Source organism: Etheostoma spectabile, chromosome 2 (genome assembly GCF_008692095.1).
Source record: "Etheostoma spectabile isolate EspeVRDwgs_2016 chromosome 2, UIUC_Espe_1.0, whole genome shotgun sequence".
Classification (NCBI taxonomy): domain Eukaryota; kingdom Metazoa; phylum Chordata; class Actinopteri; order Perciformes; family Percidae; genus Etheostoma; species Etheostoma spectabile.
Window position 1 is genome coordinate 13,507,901 of NC_045734.1, and position 22,001 is coordinate 13,529,901.

Below are 22,001 nucleotides of genomic sequence, written 5' to 3' on the forward strand. Positions count from 1 at the left end.
GTGTGCAAGTGTGTTTGTGTGCGTGGCCGTGCATGCATGCGTGCATGTACACTTTTCTCACTCTCTTTCAGACTCAAGGTTAAGTGAGAGAATGAGGCCTCGGCTGGCGGTCTGAGTGTGTGTGTTAGTTCACAGTGTGTATGGTAAAAGCATACTAAAGACTGAAAGTGCACCCATTTATGCTATAGATTTCCCCTTAGCATTATACAAGATGTCAGTACATGTTACCAAGACATTTCCAAATGTCGTCAGAAGTTGGTTTCTTTTAAATAGCTGTTAAATCCAACATCTGGACGCTAATACACATTTTCTGTAGGAAATGTTCCAATGCATCATTACACCAAGCCATCACATCACTTCCTGTTGACACACTTCAAGTGTGACATATGGAAACTATTAAAATGTGAAAAGGGGATCTGGAGGAGAAAGTAGGGAGTGGGGGGTGGACTTTTCCTCAAGGAGAAGGCTAAAAAGAAATTGTTTCCCACGTTTGCCTGCACACGTGCACTCAGGGGTCGACAGAGCATGGAGAATAAATTCTTTTATAAGTGCAGGGCAGAAAGAGCACATTCATGCCAGTCAGAAATGAGCTCCAGATAACATATCCAAAAGGCCCTGGACAGGCATGCACTTGCACACACACACACACACACACACACACACACACAATGTGTCTTTTCCCTCTATCACACAGTTACTTTATACGTCTGGTGCCGGAGCCGCCAGCTTACCTGACCATAAGCCATCTGCACCAATTTAGCCATTTGCGTTAAGTGGTTGAGAAAAAGGTTTGGGTTAGCCTGAGCCCCCTAATCCTTGGCCAGCACAGACCATGGGTGGTCACACACATACACACACACTGACACTGCAGCTGCAGTGCAGGAGGGGGGCTGGGGATGAGAGGGTGGCGGTAAGGTTGAGAGAGGCATGGTGGACTGCCCGGAATTATTGTGCAATAGCCACATGACGATTGTTTGCTTAACATCTCTGACTAACTCACTAACTCACTCATTCACTTACTCAGAGAAGCATGTGTACACAGCTATACATAATGCAGAACTAATTTTAAAAAAATAATGAAACGTTACGAGGGCTGTGTATTGAACCTCAATGTTTTTTATTTGGTACCAACCAAAATGTGTAAGTACCAAATATGAAACCAAATCTTTGAGTTTTATACTCCTTGTTATTTATTCTTTTAGATTTTTTGTGATTTAAAACTCCACTGCATTCAATGTAAAATCATGTAGCTTCAACAAAGAGCTGTAACAACATGATACACAATATGTTTGGTACTGTCAGATAAAGATGGTTTTAACAACCCTAAAATGAAAGAAATGGGAAAACTGAATGTTATGCTATTGGACGTGTTAATATGGACAAAGATCATTTCTGTTTTAGAGCCTAAAGGCTTGTGCGGACCAAGATCGTTTTTATTTCAATATGGCATTTAAAAATAAAAATGTAGTAGTACAGATGTAGCTTAAGGTTCCTGCTACAGTAATGACAACAAGACCCTACCGTTATTGTTCAATCAGGCACACATGCTTGCAGGCTACTACATACACACACACAAACTCACACACAAACTCACACACACACACACACACACACACACACACACACACACACACACACACACACACACACACAGATATGTTAAGCAAACATACTATACCCCATGTGCCCCCCACACAACCCAATTCCAGTAAATTAGTGGCAGTAAATGAGGCAGCTGACGCTTGTGTACTCTACAGCTTACAACTCCCCAGTGGACACCTGACACGGTCCGGACAACCACACACTTGGACAACCTGCAATGTGGCAAGCCAGGGGAACGCAGGCTAACATTGGGAAATATGTGATCCTGGTGCTATGAAAACACTGGTACTTGCTGGTACCCATTCATTCGCATTCTTGTTAGGCTCTGTGCTCTCTCACTCACATTTATTCAACTGTAATTGCTATTATGAGGGAAAACAGCATTGTGTAAAGGTGAGATTTACACTGTGTGTAAGTGACTTCATGGGTCATTGACAGGAACCCGTGGTGCAGTGTTTACACAATAGGAAGGACGCACACCGGTGAACTGAAATGTCTTGTTAGTGCTAAGTGAAGAAGCCACACAGACCTCCCATATTGATTCAATTATTCAAGGCCATTCTTTGTGCAAGTTGTGAAGTTGTAGCTGATTGATGATTGATTTTTTTTTTTTTCATTTAACACCACTGTGCCAAATACAAGAAGATAAACCTTTGGCACAAATCCACACCTGAATATATGCAGTTCTGTCCATATGTAACATTCTGTGTGATGATATATTTTAATGTATCACCACAGATTAAATAATAAGACTGGTAATATTCTATGTTCTTATTGTCAACATATTCTACAAAAAGACTAAGCCCGACAATGTGTTAGTCCATCTTGATACTTTTTCCGACTTCTCTAACCTGTCTCTGGCACTGAGCCCCAAGTTTATTCATTCCTACTTAAAATGTAAATATTAAAAAATGGTCAGAATATATATATTTTCACTTTTAAAAAAAGGCTGAAAAACTTTGTAAAACAGTTGGGCAATGTAGTTTCTGGCAAATTTTACTGAAATGTGGAAAAAAAGGGCCTTTTGGGGGGGGGTCTCTTATCAGAAGCGGATTAATACACATGGTGAACGTCAGTATTTACAGCAGCAGGACAGTTTATGTGTGATTGAAGCAAATAAGATAGAGTGCATGCGTACAAAGTCATTATGGACACCAGCTGCAACAGTGTGGCTAACCAATGTGTTATAGATTTTGGAAAGGTTTGTAACACAATCAATAAACTGTATCAGGCTTTGGCTTCAGAGGCAGTACTTGGTAGGATCTTGGTAGGATGGTGTTGGTTTTGGTCTTGGCATGTACTGTAATTTGTTTACAATAAGAAAATACATGATGGTGCAGTTGCCAACCTTATAAATCGTGCTAATTTTAATTTGAAACTAAACTCATTAACTTAAATAAAAATAAGACATTGGTGAACTTTCAAATTAAACTGTAAGGGTAAACCTTAACAAAAAGTGGAGAAAATCACTAAACTGTTTGCCAGTGGAGACAGTTTATATGCAATTGATAAATTGGCAAAACCAAACCAGGTTGTTAGTGTTGTCTTGACTAAATCATGCACTATCTACAGTGTTTTGCACACAGGGGAATGCAGCGAGGACACTGTTGTGGCTAAAAAAGCAGTGCTAATATTATTTGAGTCCAACAGCTGAAACAGCACTGAATATAAGTCTATCTCTGATTTCACCTCACTGTTGTTCTCTTTGTGATAATGATTTACTGGCAGAGGAGTGAGTAGGAGTATCTGGCTATGGCTTCTCCCTGGTGTCTTTTTTTGGGTCATTAATCAACAATAAATTATAAAGCTATTTGTCCACAAGGTAATTTTACCCACTTTGTGTCTGAAACAGGGCCCTTGGAATGATTTAAATGATATTTTTAAATGCTAATTACTGGAGATCTGTGGCGTCGGACTAGGGGGAAAAAGAGGACTGAGTATCCAGGGCCCTCATATTAGGAAGGCCCAAAAATATGCTAGCATGAATAGCTGTGGATGCGGGGAGGGGCCCATAGAAAATGTCTTTCTACAGGGCCCAGAATTTTGTGCTATGCCCCTGCTGGAAGTAAACTTAAGCAGGAAAAAGTTCACAGTCTGGCTCCATATGCATTTCTCTTTTGTTTGGATTCTAATCAGACCTTCTTTAAGATCAACAATCCTGTTGTTTTGCCCGTGCACATTATGCGCAAATACATGTGCACACACGTACAGTATGTACACACACATACTTCTGCAGACGTACCACTAGTGATGTACTTTTAGATTTGGATTTTAGATCAAGTTTGTATGTACAGACAGCTCACCCACTGGCTTTTAGAAAATCTGAGTAAAACAGATTAGGATCAAGATAACACTTTATCCAGCATTGATCAGACAACATGTTAGCAAAAACAAACATAATGCATATGTGAGCAGGCATTGGGCCTTTCCCAATTCCCAGATTTGAACCTCCTCAACTCCTTGACTCCTCAATTCTCTAGCTTGTGACCAGTAAATAATTCTCAGCGCTCCATGTTGAAGGACGTCCCAATTCCTAAAAAGCACATCGACAAGCATATCAAGCATATGAATACACTGACGAATCCTCTGCGGAAGACTTCTCACCCGTGCCATGTGAACAAAGATGCGTGAGAAAAGGGGAGAGAGAACGATAATATGTACATAGCAGAACATAACAGAGCTGCTGTTGGACAGACAACTTAATTTATAAGTGCATCTGAGAGACTCTCGAGGAATAGCAGCTTAACTTCATTGTGATTATTTTAGAAGCTAAAGGTCTAGTTCTGTTTCCTCTGTCCAGTTTGTAACTACAGTTAGTTTTGTTGCTTTAATATACAACAATATCAGCTGCAGTGGCATTTTGGAAACGTTTACAAGCAGCATCTCTAATCATTAATGTAGGCTAAGTCATTATAGAAAACACTCATATGCTACATCAATACAATATAATGTTTAAAAAGCAGCGCAGCCTGCTGGGACTGCTGAGGGCCTGTTACAGGTCCACGCATGTCTCTTAATCTGAGAAAATAATTTGTTCATGTGGGTGGAAGGTGGAGGATGTTAAGCTTATTGGCAGATTCGGAAAAAGAGACGATTTACGCATTATTAACAGATAGAGTGCGTTTGTGTGTGAATGCATATAATATAGACCTAGCCTTTTTACTTGTATAGTTCTTTATTCATGTACTAATGTTGTACAATGTACAAAGAACTGTGATAGCCTTATAGGCTATAGGCATTGGTAGAGCTGGCCAATATATCGATATTATATCAATGTCGTGATATGAGATTAGGTCATCATCTTAGATTTTGGATATCATAATATCGTAATAGTGCTTAAGTGTTGTCTTTTCCTGGTTTTAAAGGCTGCATTACAGTAAAGTGATGCATTTTCTGAACTTACCTAACTAACATATTAACCTAAATATTTTGTGAAAGCACCAATAGTCAACACTACAATATGGTTATCAATATCAAGGTATTTGGTCAAAACTATCGTGATATTTGATTTTCTCCATATCGCCCAGACCTAGCCATAGGCTACTGTGTGTGTAGGCTATAGGCTATTATAAATATATAGGCCTGTCTCTGTGTGTGTGCATGTGTGTGTGTGTTTGTTAAATACCTGTTGCCTTGATTCCTCTCTCCTCAAGGCTCTTCCTCAACTCCTCGGCTCGAATCTCATGTGGGCGGGACGCGAGGAGGGGAATCGAGGAGAGGAATCTGGGATGCACACACAGGGAATTGGGAAAGGGTTATGGTATTCAGTCTTACTAAACAGTGTCACACCTGTGGTGGTTCATAATAAAATAGATTTGATATTTGAGAGGTGAAGGGCCTGTAGTAGACGATAATCAGTAGGCCTTTTTATACAGAGATTCCGCAATACTGTAAAGAACATCCGCCATTACGCCGGCTTTGCTTTTTCTTTTCTTTTTCTTTTTTTTAACACATAACCAAACAACCCCAATGTCTGATTTTTAGATATCATGTTGGCATTCCGGTAGCAAAAGAGGCATGACGTGTAACACAACAACGTTGGCATTTAGTGTGCGTGCGTGCGTGCGTGCGTGCGTGCGTGCGTGGAGTCTCACCATGCCGGCTGTCCCTTTTTAACCCAAATTGATTCGGGTTTGTAACTAACTCTGCTGCCGGCACAACATTCCAGCCTAGAAAAGGCTGTGTGAAAGAGGCTAGTGTGGCTGTGGCTGTCCTGATTCTGTTATGTAAGTAGGTGCCAAAGGGTAAACAGGCTTTAAAGTAGTCACAGCGGGGAACAGCTAAAGCCCTTTAATTAGGCCTTGGGTAAAAAAATAAACGTGGAGGAGGAGGCATTTATCTGAATAGAAATATAAGGAGGACAAGTAAATATCTACACCTTTTTGAACACCAAAGGCAATGTGGATAAATTGTATTGAGAGTGTACCTTGTCCTCCTTGTCCTGTCTGATCTGTTCCAGGGGAGTGTGGATTAAAACAGGGCAGGGTGTGGAGGTCAGCCAAGGAACCTGAGGTCAAAAGTCAGAGGCAAGAAAGACCTTTGCATTCCAACTGACTGCTGCCCTCCACACACACACACACACACACACACACACACACACACACACACACACACTTGCCAATGAAATCACACATCAATGCTCAATTTTGGTACCAGAAACCCAGTTTTAAAGCAGTAGTATTTTCTAAAACCCACAACAAAGCCAAAGAAGGAAATATTCTTTGACAGAATGATTAGAATCTAGTATGGCTACAAAATGTGTTTGTGTACGATTTTATCAGTAATGTCTCCACACTACCTACGTGAGTCTTGGATCAACAAAGAATCAGAGGAGGGTGCACTGTGTGCTCTGACGTTTAGTGATGTTATATTGTTCAGAAGCCTCTGGAGGGTTTGTTATCTGCTGTGACAATATTTTACAATGTTTAACTTTGGAGTTTTAGAAACCATGTTTTTGCTGTGTCTGTGAATGGCCAATTTGTGTTTCTACAGTTGTCTTATTGGTCTGTTTGTGTGTAGCAACAGATTACTGTAGCTGCACAGTCTTTGGTTTTAAACAATATTCTTAAAATGATGGTGCAAAATATGATGATATTGTTGATCATAGTTCAATAATCAGGGATCATTGCAGTTACACTCCTGGCCGACTGAACTGGGTACAATTACTCTCAAAAGACACACAGAAAAGCCCCTGTCCTAAACAGAGAGAGAACTTGCAAAGGAATTATAGCAAACACAACATCATAACACTGAATAAATACTAGTTTTTGATAGTTTTCATCAATTGTTTCTTCATTACTTTTCATGACACAAAAACATTTTTAAATGTTTATTTAGGAATGTATAAAGAGCGGCAGATCAAGGGATTTTACTGTATGAGTTTGAATAGTGATGCATGCACTGTTCAACTATAGCAAATCTTTCTCTCTTCTTTCCTAGAACACCTCTGCCATTCCTGAGACAGAAAAAGCTGGTAAGTCCTTGCTGTTTTTTCATTGTTTCAATTTACTCACAGATCTTGACACTCAAAATAATAGGTTGCATTAAGTCAGATTTATTTTTACTCATCTTGTAATTTGTGTTTGGAAAAAGTGTTGCATTAGATCTGGTCTGGGTCTGGGTCTGAGTCTGGTCTGTCATGTGTAGAGATTCTGCTGTGCAATTTCTGATTGATAGCGTTGTCTGGTATTCACAACATGAAGCAAGAAAGGAGGGGGACGGGCTCTGGTTCTATAAGACACTGGATGAGACGGTAGATAAGATCCTACACTCATCTACTAACCCATCAAGCCAGTCGCCTTTTCTAGATAAGAGCCAGACTGGATGTCGTGTCTGATGCCCAAAACTTTTGACCTGTATGTATTTACCTTTTCCTTGCTGTTCTTGCTTACATTCTTCATAAGATGTTTCAATGTTTAAAAAGATATTACAGTATTAAAAGCAAGAATAGACAGCTAAATGTCTAAAATATGTACATTTATTTAAATACACACCCTTGTACACATGCTTTTTGTGACTGGACTTGTGTAGTATTTGTTGGCCTACAATTATCAAACATCATCTGACTTCCTTCTGATGAATAGCCTTCTAAGTATTGACAAGCTATGTCATTACTTTGCAATGTCGTCATCCTCTTTGCTCACTTTATTATGAATCGATCTCAAGAACAAACTCAATGTGTAGTGACTGGCCCCTCAGTTCTGGCTCCGACCTCAGTGTCAGCAGTCTGCCGGTAATGCACAGGGTCATCAGAAAACTAGGGATGGACAGACCTACTTTCAGACAGCCGGCAGGGGAGCAGTGTTCATTAAACACCCCCCTGGGTCGTCAGTCCGCTGGTAAACAATACCAGAGAGCTTGTTCGACGTGGGGACAAGGCTTTTATATTCTTCCCCCACTGTCTCAAAGCCCGCTGGGAGTCCTTACTCACTCTCGCTCTGTCTCTCTTTCTAATTACTGCCCCTTGCTGAAAACTTTTCATGGGAAATGGGCTGAAGCGTATGTGCATATATGTGAGAGCTATCTTTTGGCGAGAGGCCCACTCTAAACTTCTTTTTACAAGGACGCTAAAGCTTGCAAAAACGCACAGTGCCAACTTAAAAGGGGTAAAAAAAAATTCTTGGTAATTTTTCTTTATTTAAATCAATCAGACTTCCTGTAAGCAAGTTACGTAACCTCCGTCGCTGGGTCTGTGGGATGGCACCCAGGAGTGGGATGGGGGTGCGATTGGGAGTTGGCGTTGTATTGGGGGACTTGATGAAGCACAAAGCCCAGTGTTCATTGTGACACTTCAAAGCTCTCTCTGTATCTCCGCCATTTAAGCCCCTGGGAATGACACATTTGGGACAGTGTTACATCACACACCATGCCCTTAAGGCTCCTGCTACACTGCCATGAAAGACAGCTCATTCATGGTTAATTTTACTATGTCTGTGTCAACGGAAGCACACTACTGATCAACAAGACGTTTCCACAGCCTGCGCTCTGTAATAGCTCATTTGATGACCTCCCTGCGGCGCCGGGTGTACCTTGGTGAGCGGTCAGTGTCACGGCTTTCCTGTGCACAAAGAGGATGTGTCTACATGCAGCATAGTTACAACTGACAACCTGTTGTTCAGAAGTGTTCTTTATGGGTCTCCTGTGACGCTGCATAGCCTGAGAGTGAGTGTAGAGTGCTAGTGCACTGAAATGCCAATGACATCACTCATACCATGCTACCTAACATCTGGAGATGATTAGGACTGTTATGCGTCAAATTTGCATGACAGTTCTTATCATCAGTGGGGCTTGGTCTGTGAGATGATGCATGTGATGTGATGAGAGATATGATGTGTATGTTATGGTGTTAAAATCAAACTCAAGATGTAACGAAAGCCCAAAAGAAATCTACTTCATGCTGTCTGCCCATTAATTACCACTATTTCAAACATTAGGCATCCCAATTGAAAGATTTAGGGGGAAAATAGGCTTCTTAACTAAACTTTCATCATATTACTTTCTAGATCTGTTTTCATGTAGTTGTTTTGATGCTTTCAAATTATATAAAATTAAAATTATCCTTCAAAAAGAAAACACAATGAAATGAAATGTCAACTTATTGACATTATTATTAACCATTAACTGACAAGTAGACAACGGAGTCTCAGTTCACCCGTACGGAAGGATCTGGCATACTTTCCGCACTCCGTGTCCGTGGACAGTTGCAGGCTTGCACCGGTGTTGATGTTCCGCGCATTCTTGTGGACACATGCAACTATTTTCCTGAAGCCACTTGCAGGACCGACACAAGTCCACAGCGGTCCACACAGTTTTACACTGCATTTTCACTCTATTTAGTCACTCATTCAGCACTAAACAATTGACTAGTCGGTTCCTCTCTACTCCTCTGATCTAGCAGGTGAAGGATAGTGGGGTTGATTGTTGGTAGGGTAGTCAGTAATAGGAGCTTAAGGCTGGATGAATGGCATGAAAGCAACCACTGTGAAATGAGTGTTTATGTTGTCACTCCTATAACCTATACTTTTTTTGGCTATAACTACATTCATATCATGTGAAAGTTAGGTAATTAACAGTTTCTGACTTGTAAATATCTTCAATATCAACATCCAAGTTGTGGTTACACCGGGGAAGGTTTTTCTAAAAGCCTGTACCGTACATAGTGGCGCTAAATAATATTCCTAAAAAATTAACCAAAATACTTTTCTTCCAAATTATTAAGGGATATTGTGCTGCATTTACCAAGCTCAGAATTTTTTAACCTTTGGCCTAAAGTGAACACCTATATACCTTTAATTCCAAACACCTTTTTGAAATTTAGTTCTGTCTGAACGTAGGACAGGTCAGTGACTGACAATCTTTACTGATTACAGATTGTGTTAAACTGATCTTGACCGCACATGATGTTGGTTTTGCATAAGCTACAGAAAGTGATTGACATCAACACATGAACTTTTCAACTTATTTTTAGGTTTGTGATGAGACACTCAGCTCACGAGATGAGACGATTCATCTAATGGGTTCACAAGAAGGAGATGCGACAAGATTTTATTGAAAAAAGAAAAGTTCAATGATGAAATTTGACTGAAAAAATATATATATATTAAATATATTAATCAAAAGTCATAAAATGAAAAATGAACATCGTGAAAGGTTTTGCCACAAACTCAAATGACTTGCTTCACTCCTGTATAACCTCTTCAGACCTAATTACTGCGGGGTGAGCTTCTAATGAAACTTCTAATTGAAGCTGTGTGTGACGTTCTAACTAAACTACTTTAGTTTCCTCAAATAAAAAATAAAAACAGTAAAAATAACAATAATGAATAAAGTTTTTTAAGTCTTATTTTTTAAAGAAGTTCTCTCTCAATAATCAAAGTGCAATCTGAGACTGACCAATTTTTTTCTTCAAACATGATACACTGCTCCAAGACTGAGAGAAAAAAGAGAGAAATTCGCACAAGCCAGTAGCCACACTGAACTGCAGACTGCATTTATTTAAACGGAACACAATAATGGGATACCAACAAACAGCAGAGTTAAGGCCTGACCTTTTACCTAGACTCATAGCCCCATAGTTGACAGTACTTGCCTCGGAGGAAAGGAAAACTGAGGAAGGAGGAAGGGGTTTAGTACTCTCAGTGGAGTCCTGTAGGGGAGGGGCGCTCTGGCACTAGGAAGTTGGTAGTTCATCATTTCTGTCTGTCTGGCTCTCCTTTTTGTTTCCTACTCTCTTTTATCTCTCATTCTTGTTGTTAAGTCACTATCCTTCCTTTCTTAGAAATCCAGTGACAAATGTATGTTACTGGTATTTAAAGCTGGCTCCAAATACAGCTGTACACAGGTCACCTGCTGACACACAAAATGTATTTAATATTATTACACACCAAGTCCCCTCTGTTTAACTGTGGCTCGCCAACAACCTATATGTGTACTCAAAGGAAGTCAATTCTTTTGAAGTCACTTCACTTTTAAAGTTCAATATTTTGGAAAAAACTCATTGCTTTTGTGCTAAGGGCTAACTGAGAATTTAAATATCTCTCTCATGTCTGTACACTAAATATGGAGGTATAGACAGCCAGTTGATTAGCTTAGCATAGCATAAGGACTGGACTTTCTCTTTGCTCTGCCATTGTCCAGAGCAAGGAGAAAATGCCTACCAGCACCAGCTTTAACAGACCACATCTCCACTTCTCAAAATGGGAACATCTCCACCTAATTCAGAGAATATCTCAGTAAAATCAGTTTTGGCTTTCAGCTTTCGTAAGTAACTTGTTTCCTCATTTGTGACCTGTGCTACTTTCTCCTTGTTTATACCCTGCAGCAGCATGCCCTTTGAGGACATGTTTCTCATCTGAGAAGGTGCTTTGACAGATGTATTGGAACTCCTTTAGCTAAGAGCCAGGTCAATAATAGATCATGACTGATGTTTTTTTTCTGTTACTCCTTCCTGATCTTTGATTGAGTCTGCCTTATCCCATGTTTTGTTTTTGCCACCCCTCCATACACAGTATAATAGTCACTGTGCTTGTGCAAGGTCACATTCCTGGCCTCCCCTGTCAGTCTACGCCAGCCTAAACACCTCCCCCCCAAACAGCCTCTCCTTTCCCCTTCCATTTGACACACACTCTCCTCGGCTTCTTGTGTAGAAACTAGTACTGTACTGTACTACATTGGAGTTCATTACATTTCTATTTCACACTTCCAACTCAGCTGTGAATACATATATACGGGTGGAATCTGAACTGTTCCCCTTGAAAACAAAGAATTCAGCTTTGTATGCCTGATCTCATACGTGGATATACTTATATGAAAAACATTTTATTATCAATATGTTGATGAGCTTTTGATTATTTAGACTTCATGTTGATATATCTTGACAATAAGTGTCCTTTGAAAAATACATTTCCTAAGATAGGAAAATTGTAATTTAGAAAAAAATTAACTTATTTCTTATCTTCATCAAATCACAGATTTACTTGAGTCAGAAACTTTGCTGTTTTTTCTGAGTTTTGAGACTTCTTTCTTTGGAAATCATTCACCCTAGCTATGGTACTCTGAACAGGAAATCACTGCACTAAGGAAAATTTACAGGAACAGGAAGTCAGCTTGCTGAACTCCCAGTTACAACAACAAAAGCCTCTCCTATACCAAATACAGTAAAGAAGCCTTTAGAGGGCTTGCGTCATTATTCTTACTTTAGCTTTATGTATTTATCAGTGGATTGGTATGTGTTTCATCACCCACTGTGCATGAAAACTATGTATTAATTTTTATAGAAATGAAATACAATTATTTTCCTGTGTATCCAACCTGGCCAATGACTAACTGCATGGATCTTGATTAACTAGGTGCCTGTAGTTGTTTTATGGATGCAGAATACTTAGGGCAATTATGTACAGAATATGAAAAGGTTGTGGATTCTTACATTAATTAAATTTGGTGGTAATTTCTTGGTTTTTTTTCTTCTTCTCTTTAGTTTTATTGCTATTTTCTCTTGAGCTACTTTTCTATGCGCTCTCTGAGTGCTTTAACTTTGTTGCCAGAAAAGAATTTCACTATGATTCTTCATACCTTTCATTCAGTGAAATTTGTTTTTATGCTGCCATGCCTGTGATAGCCGTGGCCAGAGGCATTATGTTTTAGGGTTGTCCATCTGTCTTTTTTTGTGATCGTGATATCTCAGGACCCCCTGGAGGAAATTTCTTCAAATTTGGCGCAAAAATGCCCACTTGGACTCAAAGATGAACTGATGTCAAGTTTCACTGTGACGTCACAAAACATGTTTTTGGCCATAATTCATTGGCTAATTATGAAAACAATACACACAAATGTATAATCAGAAAAAATGATGAATTAATGACATTTTATATCCAAAGGTCAAAAGTCAATTGACAGTGAGTGACAGTGACATCATAACGTTCTATAAAACCCCTTTTTTGACCATTATTCAGTGCCATAACAGAGAAAATACTAACGTGGCCTGTACATCCAGTACATACAGGGTTTCTTTAAAATGATTGGAAGTATTTTTCTATACTTCGCCTCAAAAAGCTGATCACCTTAACAATAAGAAGGAAGAATGTGTCATGAGCAAAGTAAGCAAAAATTATCATTTTAACTGGGGTTTATTACTGGTTTGAATACATGCGTTATCCAGTAAGTACAATCATCCAAAACCTGGGGATTGTAAATCTCCCTGTGTTGATGGTGTGAGATGCCTTTGCTGTCCCCAGGCTGATGAATCAGCCCTGGCTCAGCATGCCATGTCACTCCATGGCTGGTTTATTCCCCTTGTCTGGGTGTCAGGGGGAGAGATAGTCTAGATAGAACATGAAGTAGACGTGGATTGTTTGGAATAACTATATATGGGATGTTTTGTGTTTTGATACCTTAAGGTGTCTGGCTGTATGATATCTTATTGAGAATAAGAATTATTTTTAGTTCTTGAATTGACTGATGAACACACACACACACACACACACACACACACACACACACACACACACACACAGCACTAAGGTATCAGATAGTTAGAATGGAGTTGAAAGTAGGAGAGACAGTAAGAGTAAGGAAGTTTATGTTTGAGATTAGTAGATTAAAGGTCCAAGTTGGGACAAGAAACATAACTACTTGTCTAGGTATATTTATTTCAAATAAACATGTCTTTTAAAAGATCTTGGTACAAGGATAAGCCAACAAGAAAGAAACACAGCTACTAAAAGCTAACCTAGCTTGTAACTTTAAATATATTTTATCCTCTCCTTGCGTTTTGCGTTTAATGTGAGAATGAGACTAAGGTGGCCTGGATGAGTGAATACTTTCCTACCTAAGAGGGGTTTTGCTCTGTTGAACGGACTCACCCAGCCACCATGCCATTCCTCGTTCTGGAGCCGGGCCTGCTGGTGCTGGTCATCGGGAGGGACCATAGACAGTATAAGAAATGGACACAGCGATGCCATAGACTTTGACGGAGACCAGTGAAGTCAATTAGAAGCACTTTGTCGGTGATGGCTGAACGTACTGTGCGGCCTCAAACTGAACTTGACAACGTAGATGTGACGTAAGCAACCTGTCTGAAATTTGTAAGTCTTCTGGTAGCTGTGCCAAGAGAAATCTGAATCATTTCGAATCTTGCCACATACCGAAGTATTTCTAATCCATCAAAACGTAGCTGAAATATTTTGTTCCGGTGGTTTCATGGACTCTCTATGGGCTTCTCCCTTGATTGTATGCCACAACGTCCTCCCAGTTGCCTGTGAGCTTCTCCTGACTATACGCCAATTTCTCTACTGTGCGACAGAAGGTTGTGTGGTCATGATACAATCGTTATTTGCCTATTTTTACAAAAACAACTGCTACAGGGCAAAACGTTAGATACAAGTTAAATACATTGTTGTGTTTCTGTTGAAATAAACAATGGAGAAATTAAACGAGTCAAATGTAGAGTTATTCGCTGTCAAAGTGACATCAAAATGAATGGGAGTCAATGGAATTCTAGCGGAAGTTCATAGCTTGTTAGCCTCAGAATCTAACCATAGAAGGTACGCTTTCCAGATACTTGCTTATCCCCTTGGGAAGGACAGCCTCCCAAATCAGAGGCACTCGTTGTAAACAACTGAACGGAGTACAATGGAGTATTGTGCACTTTGGATACTTTAAGTGAATGTAGCCATGTCTAAACAACCGAAAAGCGTCCAAGATGCAAAGGCATATAGGGAAAGACTTGGACACAAGAAAAGGCGCGACATTTTGAGAAATTACCGTTTATTGCCGGTGCAGATCCCTATTACCAGATGATGTATGGATGGGTAAGGGAGATGCAGTACCAAGTCATTAACAACCGCTGTGTTGTGAAGGCCAAAGTAAGTAATGCAATAACGTCTTTAATCAACCTAACCTTAACTGTAGGATATTGTTGTGATACTCAAGGTGTAGCCAAGTGACTTTCAATCGTTTTTTGTTTTGTTTCATTTCAAAGACCCCCAGTTTGCTATCTTCACTGTACACTATCTGAGTGAGTTTAAGCTTTGACAACCAAAAATGCCTCCTTTCCTCTGATAACTTCTGCCATTACTCTCCCTGTTTTTTAGTAACTTTTGGAAGTTTATAATATTTCAAATGTTTTTCTCGGCCAGACCCATTGGTACAACCTAAAACATGGCAATAATTAACCATTTTCCTTGACGATGTTTGGGATCTACTTCAGTGCTTGTGCTTTGTTGTGATGTGGAGTACCTCAAATATGGCAACTTCCGGTCTGATGATGTGTCGTGAAAACACTCTATATCCGGTTTTGTTTTTTAAAGACAAATAGATTATCGTAGCCTGCTGGCCTGAATAGTTATTTCCTGTCACGCAGGTGCAGAACGTACATGCTAGTTAGCCGTTGATTGTAGTCATTGCGTTGTGTTCAAATGCAACTTTTTGACCAAGACACAGGTGACCTGAGGAGAAGCCGCAGTCGGCCTCCATTGCCACTAGTTTTTTGCTGTCTGCTTGATGCGTCCTAACCTTAAGATCTTAAACAGATGGTCACATGAAAGGGACTCACACACAATTACAGTCAAACTCGGACACACCCACACATACATGCTTTAGCATACTGACACATTTTTGTCCATGCTGTAAAGAATAGAGTATAGTGCATTGTTTTTCACAGGCATTTTGATAATAGACTCTCACATACTGTTTATATACACTGTTTGAAGTCCTTCCAGAAACACCCCCCTTCCCTTATTTTCACCCCCCCTCCCCGTGTTCATTTCTAGGCCAGTATGTTGGCAGATAACCTCTTGTGCCTCTGTTCTGTGGAGTTAGATGTAGGTACGCACTCCTGGCACGCTGCACACTTGTTTGACAGAGGTGGCCTTTGGCAAGACTTTCCTTCCTGAGGTATGAGAACTCCACCCTCTCGTATGCCCTGCAGGACAGTTTCCCCCAGATCCAGGTTACAGTGCGTTTATACCTGCTTAATACAGGTATACCAGAGAGCGCGAGAGAGAGGCGAAAGTACACTGATATGTTGTTGTGATGCGAATACTGACCCAGATGTTTTTCATTTGCATGTCTTGGAGTACGCACACACCCACATGCATGCATGAAACATATAATGTGATTCAGATGTTGTGGGATTCAAACAGGTGTGTGAGGAAGGATACAGAAAACGTGATACTTTTATAGCATGTTTGTTCTTCTGCATCCCATCCTAATCCTTATTTGCAAGGTCGTTAAAGAGGTCATTCCACAATTGCAGAAGCACAGAACATAGGGTTGTGAAAAAGTAAAGACGCGGGAATCTCAGCCTTATCAGTCTCCGCAAACCTCAGGAGATCATAAAATCAATTGGCCGCGATGAGCACAATGCTATCAGTAGGCAGCAATAAGCCAATGCTGGGTACATTACCTTCACTTGCTGGAACAATCCGCATGATTGGCTGACTTTCTCAAAGGTGTTTCTTAGTGTGGAATGTTATGGAGGGCAATCCGAACAGCTCATACTGCTCACAGCTACATGCACATATGATACAAAGTATTTATTAGTTCAGTAAATTTAACTGTTAACTGAGTTTTCTGACGTGTTAGCAAACAGCAGTCTATTTACTAATACACTTGAGAACAGAGCAACATTAGCATTCATTTGGAGTCGTGTTTCTGGCCACCCAATGAATGTAAGTCAAATATTCACTTTGCTTTTAGCTCTGTTTCTCTCTTTATCTGATAAATGTTCCATTACGTGCACTAGCCAGTTGCTAACTTTTTCCGTCTGCTTAAAGCATACTGCAATGTTAATGGTAGCAGAGAAACTGAACCAAAACAGTAAAGTTGCAGGCTGTAAAACAAAGAACAAGCTGAAAGATGTTAAAACGCTCTCTAGACCCATTGTCAATATGACAATATTAAGTAGTGCAGCTTGAAGATTGTATACCTTTCTTAAAATTGCATTACAATTATTAAAAGATTATATTAAATGGTAAGAAAACAATAATGTTGTACCTGATTACAAGATGTATTCTCATTTTTAAATGCCAATGATTTATCTTCTAAAAAGCCATAGTGTAAAACCCCAATCAGCTATAGATACTGAAGTTGCTGTTTACACCCAGTAAGTAGCGAATGACTAAGCTTCTTCACTGACCCCAGAGAGTTGTGCTTGCTTCATAGTAGCTAAATCAGCATTATCCGATCAACTCAGCAGCAGTCTAAGTAGTGGATTCCATTGGGTTGTTTTTGTCCATGTCAGTAGCTTAAGTTTTGTTACATAAGGTTTACAGTACATACCTATTTCTCAATAACTAATTGCATGTTTACTTGTGTTTGTATGTGTGTGTTTAGTTTAGTTTATTAGTTTATAATGCCATGGACAGTCCTTCTTAATTAACTGCACATTAAACAGCTTTAGCCTCTAAAGCTGGCTAATTTACAGCTGTAGTCCCCGGCCAGCTGACAATAGGCATCCTAAAACACAATGGTTAACCTTTTCAAATGAGTTACCTTACATCTACTGTATAATGACAGCAGGCCTAAGCAAAAAGGATAAAAACATACAAAGTGGCACACAAACAAGCAAGTACAAATGATGGCAAAGGCATTAAAGCAACCCCTGCAATAAAGACGGTACAAAGAAGACAAGAGAAAGGAGAAAAGTCATAGAGACCACATTGAAAGCACATCCAATACATAACATGGAGGCACGCAGCAGCAACAATGACTATGTCACATCATATGTGTGTATGAACTGCATACTCTAGTCCTACCATAATGTATTTAAAGTGAAGTCATGGCATAGGTTGCACCATTTCCCATGGCTGAGGAAAGTGATGATTGGCTGTGAGAAATAACAGAGAAGTTTCTGTTTCTGTGGAACCAGTGAGATCAGTTTTTAACCCTAACATTTTTTTCACCCTTGACATCTCAGTTTCCTTTTGGGAAACCCCTCAGAAATTGTTTTACTATCAACCATTTTTGGGAGCCAATCAAGTATCCTGCAGCTTTGTCGAGTGACTCAAATATTATCCTGGACCCCTTCATCATCTTACTTCCTGTCTTTCAGTTCTGTGATGTATTTAGCTGCTTGTGAACGTAAGTGGATCTTCATAACAAGCAAGCTACCTAGGTAAAGAGTTGTATAACTGGCAATGATGCTCTCTATGTCCAGACAGGATAGGGCAGGTGTAAACAGAGTGGATAAGAGGAGGAAGGTGACAGAGAGAGAGGAAAAAAAAGATGATATTAAAAAAAGACAGGGAGGGAGAGTTGAAGATGGTAGTCGTGATTTTTAACCTCTCAGATATTCACAGAGTGCTGGAGCTTGTGTCAGAAAGCACTTAGTCACACTTACACACATGTATATATGCACACACACACACACACACACACACACACACACACTGGCAGAATAGAATATGAGAGCATTGCAGCACTTGCTGGATGTGTCCCAGCAGCTACCGCACTGATGCTCACTGCACCAGACGGGAGTGTACAGTCCAGACTGGAACGGAACAGAGTGAGAAAGAGAAGGAGGTAAAACTGAGACGGAGAAACTAGTCAGATTAGGACTGAATGCTTCAACATTGATATCGTCTGAGTTAGAAAATAGAAGCAGTGGAGAGAGGTGGAATTGACAAGGCACAAGAGCTCAGTAATCTGCCTCATCAGGAACAGGTGTAGGGACAAGGTCTGACATAGATACATCTCGGCGGATGCTAAACGGCATGTCTCGCTCTATGAGGCTGCTGCTGCTGCAGAGGTCTTTCAGTGACCACATCAGGTCCTCTACCTCCAAAGCCCTAGATAGGCTTAGCAAGCCCGCTCGAGAGAGTCGACTAGCAGGTGAGTGATGAAGGCAATGACTGACACAGCAGGTATATGTATGTAGGTTTTTGCTCAGTACATGTTTTGTAAATGTTTGTTGCCACAGTTTTGTATGTGATTGTGTGCATGCTGTATGCCTATGTTTTGTTCCAAAACATACAGTTGTAATGTACTCCAAGCACATGGAGTTTCACTATCTTTTAACAAGATACACAACCGAATGAGGAAACTGCATTGTCATTGTCTCAGAGAGAAGACGGGATTTGGTGCATGGCTTCTGCAAAGTGGACCTTATTTTTGACAAAAACATATCAATAGATATAATTTCTTTGATGTGTGGGAATGCTGCAGCTCTGAGAAACAGGCACTGAACAGTTGAGATGTGTCTCGGGACATTTTTAAGATGATCATTGTCAGGTTTAGGTGTTGTGTGTTCTTTATGACACGGCAGTTCAATTTGTATTGGAGGATGTGCATCAACATGGTTACATCTTTCTGTGTAGGACTTTGAGATAGCAGTGTTGACATTTTTCCCTCTTACCTGCTTCCACCACAGTTGCTTGAAAACTGGGTTTTGCCCATGTATAACTGATGAGCTGCTTGTACACACGCAGGACTGAGTGCATTAGAATACACTTAAAACTCCCTGGCTAGTTTGCTTTTAAATAATACAGATAGTCCTCTATCATATAAGAGCAACGGCATAGAAAATGGATTAACAGAGCTGCTCTTAAGGAATGTTGGCCGCAGATGGCCGATATCGTCTGCAGATTCAGGCCACTTCAAAGTATTTTTAAGAGAGGCATGATCAGCTTTAAGGATCACGATATACATGACGTTCGGCTGCATCATGTTTGAAATCTTGGCACTTTCCAAGTCAGTACAGATGCTGGTGTGCTTCTTTTCAAAAAAGGTAACACAATGTTCCCACTGAATCCAGAGGCCAGTGCTCTGTAGCCTAACCTCTATTGAAGAGGAGAGCACCAGGTGAAAAATATCCAACAGGATGTTTCAGGCTGTTGCCACATAGCTCCATGTCCCACATGAAAGAGGAAAGAGTTGAAAAGTGGGTCAAAGAATTACAGGATCTAATTACAGCTCTCCTGTCACTATTTTCTCTTCTTTTCATTTGCTGTCTTTCTTCTAGACATAGGCAGAATGTTGTGGCTTTGACAGAAAATGCATGAGTAAACTAATCCATTGGGACTGTGTGTGAATTCATGCATGTGTGTTACTGGCTGTAAAGTGCAGGAACACAGTGTACTATAGCAAGAGAGCTGTATGTGTTCTTAGTCAGCTTGTTTGTGTCCACATGCCATGACCCATAGTTAAACCTTTTCATGAAAAGCTTCTAGTGTTAAAGTTCCATTAAAGTATAAATCCTGATTCCATAATATATTTAAACTGTATTTTATATATGACTTTAACTATATTTTATGTTATTTGAGAATACACTGATTAAATATGATTCAATTTCTGGTGTCAAAATGGTCTTGATCTGCCGTGGACTAGGCTTTTATATTTATGGCAGTATGTGATCCTTGATGACACACATGCATTAGCTTATAACACTCTGTTATATCTGTATATACTCTGCTTATAATGCTCTCAAGGAGTGCATGTCATCTATGTGCAGCATCAAGCATCCTGAAACCCAATAGCCTTGTTTACATTTCCCACCCTTGTCCTATGATTCCTATTATCACATCACATATTTAAGCGTGTTTACAGCTAAAAGGAAAACACCCACGAGTTTTTCAACTGACAGAACTCTGCTGTCACTCAGTCTTTGTGCACACTGTCTGTTGGAGACGTCATCAAAAAGATCACAGGTTTGTCTGGCTATTGTTTTCGGGAGCCCCCTTAAATCAACCCCATTTTTCAAGACAGATTTTCTTTAGGCAGTTAAGGTGTATGAATGAACTTTGAGGAACTCATCCCTTCCTTTAGGCCAAAGGTATGCAGTTCCAACAAGACAGTAACAGATACGGCACCATTGAGGCTGCACACCTTTTCACCAGTTCATAAAATAGCTCTGAGAATTTCAGTTTGCCATATAAACTGTTTCTCTCTTGCTGCAAAAAGTAAAGCCTTTCGACTTATCTTGTTCCATGATTCATCTAATAGCGCCAGATTCAATGCTTCACAACCTTGAAAAATAAAAATAAAGTGGCCTTTTGATTTGTAGGAGGTAGGTGGAATATGGACATATTTGACTCAGCAAAGACTGGGAAGAAGAGAACATAGTCTGGAATGAGTGGCATGCCTTCTGCTCTGTTTTAAATAGGTTTCAGTCATTTTCAGACAGGTCAAAGGGCATCTGGAATCAGGACAGATAAAAGAAAAGAGGGCAACAAACAAATCTGTCATCATAGCGGCCTGCAAAATATTTCCCTTAGTCAATTCGTAAAGTTTACTATCATACAGATTCCAGATTAAAGCATTTGAGTTGAGTTGCTGCATTCAGTTGACCAGAAGATCACGGTAATGCATAACTTTAAATAGTTTACAAAAAGTCAATTGTAAACTTTTCTTTTTGACATTCACTGGACAAAATTGATACAATGTTATAAAATAAATCACACAACATTAAATAATTTTGACTGCTTCACAATAATCACTTAGCCCCAAAAGCCCGTCAGTAAATTGGACTCTTGAGATTATCGCTCATTTCCATAATATACAGTAAGATGTATAAGTGATTAATGAGTGATTAGCAATAAACAGAGTGGGAAAAGTTATGAAGTCAGAGCTCACTAAATTATGTCAACATCATTCATCGCATTAATTAATTTTTTCATTCATGTCACTTATGCTGACGTGTTCTTTTTCCCATCTGACACTTAACATGTGCTCACCATCCTGCCCTTGAACTAAAAGGTTTTTACATGGCCAGGATTTTGTGTAACAGTCTTTCCAAATGTCATGTTTTTACACAAAAAGTTGTTGTAGTGCCACTTCTTTAGGATTGCATTGTGATGTAATCATGGATTGCTGCAACATGTTATTTCTGCTCTTTGTTTCCACCACTTTAATTTGGTTACCTGAGAGTCCTAATTGTTTTATTATGACTATCATAATGCTTGCGG

General features: G+C 39.8%; 1 protein-coding gene across 4 annotated transcripts in view; it reads left to right on the forward strand.

The window, feature by feature from the left end:
- The window catches only part of dlc1 (DLC1 Rho GTPase activating protein), an 86,966-nt gene that overhangs the window by 17,238 nt on the left and 47,727 nt on the right, over window positions 1–22,001 (forward strand). For 2 of the 4 annotated variants that reach the window (XM_032531128.1, XM_032531121.1), the window contains one exon: window positions 7,042–7,075. In XM_032531128.1, the coding sequence (XP_032387019.1) occupies window positions 7,042–7,075 (34 nt within the window). Of the gene's footprint in view, window positions 1–7,041; window positions 7,076–18,580; window positions 18,931–22,001 lie in introns of those variants that run through there. The other 2 variants (XM_032531137.1, XM_032531146.1) reach the window with 1 other exon arrangement.